Genomic DNA, 11126 nt, shown 5'->3' on the forward strand with positions numbered 1-11126 from the left:
CTAGTTTGCTACTTAAAACACCACTGTGTTTCTGATTGTGATGATAATATATATATTTTTTTATCATTAGAGGTTTTATTTGATTCCTCCTCAAATCTGCCTGGTCAATTCTAACTAACTTTTGTTCCTTCATACTTTGAATTTATTCCTATATTTCTTTAAACATATTACACATGCTTTGTAAATATTCTCATCCATTAATTCTAAGGTCTGTGGTCTTCACAGGTCTGATTCTGTAGTTTGTTATTTCTGCTGACTCTCATGCTGGCTTGTTTCCTGGTGTATCTGTTGACTTTTGACTGGGAGCTCATGTTCCTTGGAAGCTTGTCTGTGGGAGTTCTCTAAGGTCTATCTTTAAAGGGTGTTTTGTAAGAGAAGAATTGTTTATGTCTTGGGTTTGGGGGGGGTGGGGAGCAATGCTCTTATCTTGCCACTTTAAATTAAATGTTTAGCTATGATGTTGCCACAGGTATTAGTATGAATTCTGGCCCCAAACGGGTGAGAATGTGAGTTCTTGGTTAGGAATTCTCAAAGAAGACATTCTTCCTTTTTTTCACCCACAACCAGGGCTGAGACAGACAAATGTCTCCACCAATTTTTTCTGTGGAGCAATTTTTTTTCTTTTAGTTTACCCACTGAGGAGTTCCGGGTTTAAGAGGTTTACAATCTTGCTTCCTGCACTGCTCAGGCTCTAAGCTTTGTCTCCTGTACCCCAAATAAAACCCAGGCTCAAGAACACCAGCAAATAGCCCCAGGACAAATAACACTATAACACTTGCTTAGTCCTGTGGACCTTTGTTTTCTTACTGTTTCTCACTTCCATGGAATTCCCTTACTTTCCTGCCACTTAACCCTATATTAAAAAAGATGTTCCATTATATTTTATCCAACATATTTGGGTGTGCTGATCCATACAGGGTTTTTGCCTATCATCTGGTTTGCCATATGGCTGAAAAAGTCTTCTTCTTTTAGTTGACACTAACTCAGGCAATATGATTTCGTCCCTGGACTACTGGAATGGACTCTTAACTTGTTTCCATGCTTCCAATCCATTTTCCACACATAGCCAGAGTCTTTCCAAAATGCCAATCATATTGTCGTAGGAAGTTAGAAAAAGACAAGAATGGGAAGAGGAAACTGATTTTTTGCAAATAGGATAACCAGTACAAATGGTTCCCTGCGCACCTAGGCATGCACATATGAGCAAAAACAGCCACAGGAGACAAAGACAGATAGGGTGCTCCGCCCCTATGTTGGGCACCATTCAGTTGGACCAATGAGCTCCCACCAGCTAAGGTGCCAATCAACAAAGACTACCAGGGCTCAACCAATGACCAAACCACACATATCCAGCTAAAAGGATTTAAACCCCTGGGAATATACCTGTCAATGCTCTCGAGCCATTCTCTCTTGCTCGAGCTGGCCCCATCCTCTCTAGAATGTATTCTCTCTTTGCTAAATAAAACTGCTCTTTGATTTTCACCTCTGGCATGTCTCGTCCAATTCTTTGTTCAAGACCCCAAGAACCTGGACTTAGATAGCGGAACCTGCAAATTCCTCAGTTTCCCTTAACAATATTGTGTCACCTACTTGGTAGGAACTCTTCCACCATTTTCTACTACACCAACGGTGTGATATTGTGAAAACATATATTTAGTCTTAGTTCTAGTCTCCTGGCACAAAAGTTTTAAAATCCTGAGAATCTCCAAAGTGATGAGTCCTTTTGTATGCCACTGATGGCTGGCAGCCCCTAGGAAGCTTCAGGATGGGGGCTGGTCACAGGAAAGACTCAGACAGGACTTTCAGTTCTACCCCCCAACCTCCAGGGAGGGGAGAGGGACTGAAGGTTAAGCTGATTACCAATGGCCAATGATTTTATCAATCATGCCTTATGTAATGAAGCCTCTATAAAAACCTAAGAGGCCTGTGTCTGGAGCGCTTCCAAAGAGTGAACATGTGGAAGTTTTTGCCTCTACCCGCCAGGAATGTGGCATATCCCAACTCCACAAGGACAGAAGCTCCTGAGCTTTGGACCCTTCTAGACCTCACCCTGTGTATCTCTTCATTGGGCCTTTAAAATATCCTTGTAATAAACAGATAAACCTAAGTGTTTCCCTGAGTTCTGTGAGCTGCTCAGCAAATTTATCAAACCCAAGATGGGGTTTGTGGGAATCCTGATTTATAGCTGGTTGGTCAGAAGTTCCAGAGGCCTGAACTGGTGGTTAGCATCTGAAGCACGGTTGAGGGGCAGTCTAGGGGACTGAGTCCTCAACCTGTGGAATCTGACACTACCTCCAGGCAGATAGTGTTGGAACTGAACTGGAGGGCATCCCCACACATTTGATCACAGAAGTCAGAAGGTAGTCTTCTGTTTTGATTATTTTGATTTTGATTTTTTGTTTTGTTACTAAGTAAAAGTAAAGGAAAAAGCACCTTGGTGTGTGTTTTGTTTTTTTTTACACACAAATGGTTAAGACCAATCTCCTTACCCATGGCCTACACAGCCCCAGATATCTGCCCCCAATCAATGCTGTCCTTCATTCCTCCACCCACCTTATAGCCTTTCTCTATACCATGCCCCAGTGCCGGGAATGCTTGTTCCAATCCCCTCACCTCGTCCCCACATTTCACCTAGGTAATTCTTATTCATCCCTAGGTCTTGGCTCAAATGTTACCCACTTAAGGAGGCCTTCCCTTACCCTCCCAGAAACCCGTCCCCCTATAGATGTTGCATGGTCCATCTATTTCCACTCTGTTAACATATACTCTACTAATAATTGCTTATTCAATGTCTGTTTTCCCTCCTGGGCCATAAAAGCTCTGAGAGACCAGAAACCAGGTCTATCTCATCTCTTACTACATCCTTAAGGAAAAATACAGCACCTAGCACCTAGTAGGTTGTCCACATATATTTGTTGTCTGGTGACTGAGTGAATAAATAATGAAATGGCCCCTAAGTTAGCATTAGAAAAGGCAGGGATTAAGAACTCAGATTCTTTAGTTGGGCCTAGGTAAATACTCTTAGTGTCTGCCTGGTATGCAGACACAATTTTGGAGATGGAGAAGCCATCTTGAGAACTTGAGGCAATAAGCATGGGAACAAAAAACACATGCTAAGGATGGCTGAGTTGAAAGACAAGAGAAGCCCAGGTCCCTTATGGCATCATGGGGACACCATCCCAACACTGACTGTCCCCTTTAAACCCCTGTCATAGCATTTTCTGTTACCGGCAGCCAAATGCAATCCCAAATGATAAAATGAATGTTGTTGAACTCCCTGCCATGTACACTGACTTCCTTCTGTATGCTTCAGATGAGCAAGCGCTCTTTGATTTAATAGTGTAGTATCTGGGCCTGGGCGTGGGCTTTCCATTGGTTGGGACCTACTGCTGACCATTCATTGAATCAGTCAATAAGATTTTTCAGCACCCAGTTCTGTACCATGCACAGTCCCAGGTGCTGTGCAAACAGCAGGTTACAAAACACAGTAAATTCCTGTCCTTATGAAGCTTGCAGACAAGCAGCAATATAAATAAGTAAAAGATTGTATTTAATAGGGTTGATACAAGTACCAAAAGGAAATATAAAGCAGGGAAGGGGGATAGGAGCATTGCATGTAGGGAAGATATGGTTTTAATTATGGATGTCAGGGAAGGCATCTCTATGAAGGTAACGACTGAAGAAAGAACTGAAGGGAATGAGGAAGTGTGTTATGCAGGCAGATGAGGGATGCACCACCCAGACAGAGGGAACAGCAAGTGCAAAGGTGTAGAGGCCCAAGCATGGCTGAGGTGTTGAGGAACAGTGAGGAGACCAGTGTAGCTGGAAGAGCATAAGCAACAGCAGGAGGGTTAGGAAGGAGGTCTGAGAGGGAACAGTGACCTGATAATGTCAAGCCTCACATGGGAAAGTGCTAAGTAGAGGGATGACAGGATTTGAGTCTGTTTTAACAGGATACTCGTGCCTGCCACATGAAGGAGACTGTAGGGTCAAGAGAAGAAGCAGGAAGCCCAGGGGAAGAACACTTCTAGAACAATACAGGTGAGAAGTGAGGGTGGGATGGGCCAGCGTGGTGGTTGAGGGAGTAGTATGAAGTGGTCTGATACTGCAATGATTTTTAAGGGAGAGCCAACAAGATTTGCTGAAGGGTTGGATGTATGTGGGGTAGGAGAAAGAGGACTCAAGGATGACTCTAAGGTCTGACCTGAGAAACCAGATAAATAGAGTTGCTCTTTCCTGGGATAGGGAAGTCTATGGAAGGAGCAGATTGGTGGTGGGGCTGTGGGAAGTAATATCTGGAGCTCAGTTCTGGGCATGTCCAGACTGAGATGCACACAAGACACCTCCAATAGATTTGAGATGCCAATAAATGTCAAGCAGGCTGTTTGCTATAAAGGTGGATCTGGAGTTCAGGGGAGGATTCCAGGCTGGAGATGGAAATGTGTGAATTTTCAAAATACAGACAGTGTGTAAAGCCATGAGACCAATAAAACGCCAAGGGACTGAGTACAGACAGAGTTGTCCAGGCCTGAGCCCTGGGCTTCTTCAGTATCAGGGGAGGGTCAGACAGGCTGCAAAGGCATCTGTTCACCCTCCCCAAACACACACACACACACACACACACACACACTCTTCACCCCTACTGCATCTGTTCACCCTCCCCAAACACACACACACACACACACACACACACACTCTTCACCCCTACTGCATCTGTTCACCCTCCCCAAACACACACACACACACACACACACACACACTCTTCACCCCTACTGCATCTGTTCACCCTCCCCAAACACACACACACACACACACACACACACACTCTTCACCCCTACTGCATCTGTTCACCCTCCCCAAACACACACACACACACACACACACACACACTCTTCACCCCTACTGCATCTGTTCACCCTCCCCAAACACACACACACACACACACACACACACACACACACACACACACACACACACACACTCTCTCTCTCTCTCTCTCTCTCTCTCTCTCTCTCTCTCTCTCTTTTCACCCCTACTGCAGGGACAAGCTCAAAGCCTGATTCTTACCTCGGAAGGATGACACATGTGGTTTGACAAAGGAGATCTGGGACCCCACGTCCTCCTCTGTAGGCAAAGGTTTTCCACAGTAGGGGCAGAATTTGAATGTTGCTTCGATACTTTTGCCACATTCTGGACAGAAGGAGATCATGCTACAATACAGAACATGGGTGGGGGGAGGAAACAGGAAGCTGAAAGAAAAACTTAACCCAATGTCTGTGTACAGTCATCCCAGTCCCCCATGGTGATGTGATTGTGAAGAGAAGAAAAGCTATCATACCTTGAGTATACTCCCTAGAGTGGCCACTTCTGAAATGAATTCCTGACCACTGTGTTGAGCCTCTAGCCATCTGTCCCTCCTTAATGGTCCAGGGTAGACACAAGGCAAAACAAACATAAAGTGAAACGGGAAGCCTGAGGTCAATGAAAGTTATGTCAAAGATCTGCTCCAAAGGCCAGCCCGTGGCTCACTCGGGACAGTGTGGTGCTGATAACACCAAGGCCACAGGTTTGGATGCCTATATAGGGATGGCTGGTTAGCTCACTGGCTGAGCGTGGTGCTGACAACACCAAGTCAAGGGTTAAGATCCCCTAACCGGTCATTTAAAAAAAAAAAAAAAAAAAAAAAAAGAACTGCTCCAATCACAGAGTAAGTGAGGTGGAGGCATATCCAGGGATTTGTGTTTCAACTGTGTTTGTAAAGTTCATTTCTTAAAACATACAATGGAGATGGGAGAGACAGTTAATGCTCCCCAAATATCTATATGCTCCCCTATTCCCAGCCTCCCTTGCAGTTAGGTTGGGGACACATGACTAGTTCTGGCCAACCTGGTGTGACCAGAAGTCATCTCCTGGCTGAGGCTTCATATCCCAGGTAGCGTAGCAACAAGATGAAGGAGGGCTGCTTGGTCCACATTGGAATCTCATGATCGACAAGTACACTTGTGTTGTATTAAGCCACCAAGATTTCAGGATTTATTTGTTACTATAGCACAGCCTATCCTATCCTGACTAATTTAGTGGGAATACTGGTGTTCATTACATTGTTCTCTATGTTCTGTGTATCACTGAAATATTTCCTAATACTTTTTAAAAATCAAAAACAAAATCACACAGGCCTATGACAAATGACACAGGCCAGTTAATAAGTGAAGAGGAGAAAATCAACAAGGATGACAGTGCAACAGCAAGCACTTCAAATGAACAGCTCTTAAATAGAAAAAAAAAAGATATTTTATTTGTTCTTATATTCTAAAGCTTAGCGTACAGTAGCAATTAACTAGAATATCAAAATAGAAGTCAAAATAAATGTGTGCTCATGATTTCATTTCACCTTGAAAGAGAAAGTCCTAATCAAACCCTTTTCCTTTATTCACCGTAAAGTTTGGCCTCTGTTGTAACTGCAGTGAGATCCTTAAAATTAAATGTTTAGTCCCAGGCTGCCTGAATTTGAGCTCCAGATCTGCTACACGCTGGGCAAATTACTTAACCTCTCTGTGCCTCAGTCTGCCCAGCTGTGAAATGGGGCTTCTTCCAGTACTTGAGAGAATGGTTGCTGAGGCCTAAATGAATATATTTATATGAGGTTCTGGGAATACAGCCTGGCCCACAGAAAGCCTTTTACGTTAGTGGCTGCTATTAGTATATCATGCTCTGTATCCCGCTTATTGTATTCCACTTCTTAGTATTTCTATTTTTGTCTTTTCTTTTTCCATTACATAAGGTCTGAGCTTCTCTGGCCTCTGTTTCTTCTCAGTGCTGACTTATAGAATTCAAGTCTTTCCCTTGAAAACCAGAGATCTTCCAAACAGCTAGTGAAAGAAATCTCAGCCAGAGGAGGAAAAAATCATTCCTCTTTCCCTTGGGCTGAAGAGCAGAAATCATTCTGGGGCATAAAACTGCCCTTCTGTTATCTCAAACGAAGAAGTTGTATAAGACACCCGGACAGCAAAGACTGTTGTCAAGTATGGTTACCCTCTAAGAAGTCTGTCATTTTGACTGGCTGTCAATGATTTGTTGTCCTAATGATTTGTTGCCCTAATGATTTGTTGTCCTGGTAATAACATTAAAATGGACATCCTGTCTTCTCAAAGGTACAGATACTACTGAGTGTTTTTGTTAAGCCAGAGGATTCACTGCCTCTTCTCCCTTCATGCTGTGACAAACCTGAAGCCCATGTGCTGACGTTGCAGCCACAAGATCAAAACTGCCTAGAGGCTGCTGCCCTGGAGAGCTGTCCAGACTTTGTGTTAGTGACAAAGAATCTGTGTTTGTGTTAAGCCACTAAGATTTGAGGGTGTTTGTTATTGCAGCATAGCTTAGCCTAGTCTGACTAATCATACACCAACACTGTTAGATTTCATATGTAAACAAAAGTTTTGTTTGGAAATCTGTAGCAGTTTTAAGTAGCTTCAGGTTAAGTGGAATTTCTCCAGGTGCCATGGGATAAAGACAGCCTCCAGGATGAAGCAAGTACCTAACCAGATGAATCCTGCCATGCCCACAATGATGTTCCTCCTGGGAGTAAAGTTGGGGGGTTGGGGGGTGGTCAGAGTGGGCAATGCAGAGGAGAAAAGCAAGAACTGGCTGTTGGTGGGGAACAGGCTATTTAAGGGACATATGCCTGAGGGGATGGTACCTTTAAGTGGTCACAGTCTGGTCCTTGGATTCAGTGGGCTGGAAATTCCATCGTAACAGTGGCCTGTAAGTGAACAAAGGTGGAGGCTGACTCAGGCTCACTTCATGTATACGTGAAAGGTAATGGTTAATGCTTACTGAGCACCGGCTATAGCCAGCTTATGCCTTTCATTCATGCAGCCATTCAATAATTATTTACTGAACTCTTTTGTGCCAGCCTCTGGGGAGACAGGAGCAAAGGAAACAAACACAGCTCCTGACCTCAAGAAGCTCACATGCTGGTGGGGAAAGGCAATTTAATAAACAAATGAGCAAGTAACTGTTTAACAGGTGTATTAATCTGTTTTTATGTTGCTGTAACAGAATACCCGAGTAATTTATAAAGAAAAGAGGTTTATTTGGCTCATGATTCTGGGGCAACTGCATCTGGTAAGGACCTCAGCCTGCTTCCACTTATGACAGAAAACGGGATGGGAGCTGGCATGTGCAAAAGATCACACGGCAAGAGAGGTGGCAAGAAAGAGAAACCAGGGAAGGCAGACTCTTTCTAACAACCTGCTCTTGCAGGAACTAATCCATTCCTATGAGAGCTCACTCATTCTCCACAGAGGGCATTAATCTATTCATGAGGGATCCACCCCCATGACCCAGACACCTCCCACTGGGCCCAATCTCCTAACACTGCCACATTGGGGATCAAATTTCAACATGAGGTTTTTGGTGGGGATAAACATATCCAAACTATAGCAACTGGTCAGATGGAGATAGTCCTATGGAGGACAACAGAGTGACACAGGAGAAAAAGGGATGCCAAGTAAGTCGGCAGGTCACTATTTACACAAGGAGTCCAAGGAGGGCCTTGCTTAGGGGGAGACATTTCAGCAAAGACCCAAAGGAAGCAAAGGAGTGAGTTGTGGACCTCTGGGTAGGGGTCCTCCAGGCAAAGAGCTTTCTATGTGTTAATGTTATCTAGTCCACACAACACAGTTTCCAGAATTATCACCATTTCATAGGAGTGTGGTGGCATTTATATTTTCCAAAGAGGGCCACAGCAATATTTCTAGACCTGTGTGCTCTTCAGAACCCTGTAACCCTTCCCACCAAGAGGCAGGGTCACTGGTCTCTCCTGTTTGGATATGGGTGGAGCTTGTGGAATACAGCCAGGAGAGATATCAGGTTTTTAACGTGTGCCCCTCAGTTCTTTTTTTTTTTTTTAAAGATGACCGGTAAGGGGATCTTAACCCTTGACTTGGTGCTGTCAGCACCATGCTCTCCCAAGTGACCTAACCAGCCATCTCTATGTAGGGATCCGAACCTGTGGTTATCAGCACCACACTCTCCCAAGTGAACCATGGGCTGGCCCTGTGCCCCCCAGTTCTGACATCCCCTCACCAGTCTGGTCTAGGCCACCATCTGTCCCTAGTGCTACCAATGTAGCCTCCTAACTAGACTCTACTTCTACCCTCACCCACTGCTGTCTATGCTCAATACAGCAGCTAGAGGGATCCATATAAAGTTTAAATCAGACCTAGTCCCTCCTCTGCTCAAAAACATACAGTGGATTTCATTTCAGTCAGAGTAAAAGCTATATAAGTCTTACCATGGCCCATGAGGCTCTACATGATCTGCCATCTCCCCATTCCCTCTCTGACCTCATCTCCCACCATTCCCCTTGCTCACTCTGAGACAGCCACACTGGCTTCCTTGATTTTCCCCAAACATGACAAGAATGTTTCTGCCCCAGTACTTTGCACTTGCTCTCACGTCTACCTGGAATGCTCTCTCCCCTCAGAGTGTCCATGGCTCACTCCTGCATCACCTTCTTTATGTTTATTTTTGTTTTTCTTTTTTACCTTTATTTTTTATTCTTTTTATTTTTTTGCTACATCACCTTCTTTAGTTCTCTGTTTAAATGTCACCTTCTCAGACAGGCCTTGACATTAGTTTATTAATAGCTCATTCTACCCTCCCTACCCTGTTTTATTTTTCTTCACAGCACTTGTTACCAATCTAACATGTGCTATGAAGAAAATAATAAAAACAATCTAATAATCTAACTTATTTGTTTATTGCTGACTCCTCTAACTAGAATGTAAGCTTCATGGTAGCAGGGACTTCTGTCTGCCTTGTTCAGCACAGTATGCCCAGAATCTCAAACAACTTTGGCACATAGCAGATGCTTGATTCATGTTTGCTGAGTGAATAAATGATTGTCTCCGCTGCAAAAAGAAACTTGCCAAGAAGGCAGGAGAGGCCCCCAGCTGTGTCAGCACATTTTCATCCTGCAGACAAATCTAGGCAGTGAGACCGAGACTCAAAGCTCAGGGCCAGAACTATTTAGCTGCATGACCTTTAAAAAGGTCTTCGAATTAGAAGCAGAACAGTATAGGGGTTGAGAGCATGGACTTGGGACCTAACCTGCCTGAATTTGAATCCTGCTTCTGCCACTACCGTGTGATGTTGGGCAAAATTTTTTTAACACCTCTGTGCTTGTTTCTCCATTTGTAAAGTAAAAACAACAGCACTTACTTCTTGGATTTTGAAGTTTAAAAGTAACTGACACATAGTGTATGCTCAATAAACATTAACTCTTCTAATGATTCTGTTCCACTAATTTCTAGCCAGATGGCCTCAGGCCAGTTAATTTCTACCCTGAGACCTTTGAACTTGCAGTTTCCCTCTGCCAGGAATGTTCTTCCCATGACTTTCCCCTGCAGCTGGTTCCATTCTGCAGGTCTCACCTTAAGAGTTCTTCCCTGATTAACATATAAACTGCAGCCCTTCCTGACTTTTCTCCCCCCCTNTCAAAATAGAAGTCAAAATAAATGTGTGCTCATGATTTCATTTCACCTTGAAAGAGAAAGTTCTAATCAAACCCTTTTTCTTTATTCACCGTAAAGGTTGGCCTCTGTTGTAACTGCAGACAGTGGGATCCTTAAAATTAAATGTTTAGTCCCAGGCTGCCTGAATTTGAGCTCCAGATCTGCTACACGCTGGGCAAATTACTTAACCTCTCTGTGCCTCAGTCTGTCCAGCTGTGAAATGGGGCTTCTTCCAGTACTTGAGAGAATGGTTGCTGAGGCCTAAATGAATATATTTATATGAGGTTCTGGGAATATAGCCTGGCCCACAGAAAGCCTTTTACGTTAGTGGCTGCTATTAGTGTATCATGCTCTGTATCCCGCTTATTGTATTCCACTTATTAGTATTTCTATTTTTGTCTTTTCTTTTTCCATTCCATAAGGTCTGAGCTTCTCTGGCCTCTGTTTCTTCTCAGTGCTGACTTAGAGAATTCAAGTGTTTCCCTTGAAAACCAGAGATCTTCCAAACAGCTAGTGAAAGAAATCTCAGCCAGAGGAGGAAAAAATCATTCCTCTTTCCCTTGGGCTGAAGAGCAGAAATCATTCTGGGGCATAAAACTGCCCTTCTGT

At 43.8% G+C, this 11126-nt stretch overlaps 1 protein-coding gene across 1 annotated transcript in view; it reads right to left on the reverse strand.

Annotated features, from left to right (window-relative positions):
* LOC103610805 (inactive serine/threonine-protein kinase VRK3-like) overlaps positions 1 to 5437 on the reverse strand; it is a gene marked incomplete at its 3' end in the record, with an annotated part of 11015 nt that extends 5578 nt beyond the window's left edge. The window contains exons 1-2 of the mRNA XM_008594892.1: positions 5339 to 5437; positions 5068 to 5210 (exon numbers count right to left, since the gene is read on the reverse strand). Of these exons, the coding sequence (XP_008593114.1) occupies positions 5068 to 5209 (142 nt within the window). The remainder of the gene's footprint in view (positions 1 to 5067; positions 5211 to 5338) is intronic.
* Between the last annotated feature and the right edge of the window lie 5689 nt (positions 5438 to 11126).

Source organism: Galeopterus variegatus, unplaced genomic scaffold (assembly GCF_000696425.1).
Source record: "Galeopterus variegatus unplaced genomic scaffold, G_variegatus-3.0.2 Scaffold11814, whole genome shotgun sequence".
Lineage (NCBI taxonomy): Eukaryota > Metazoa > Chordata > Mammalia > Dermoptera > Cynocephalidae > Galeopterus > Galeopterus variegatus.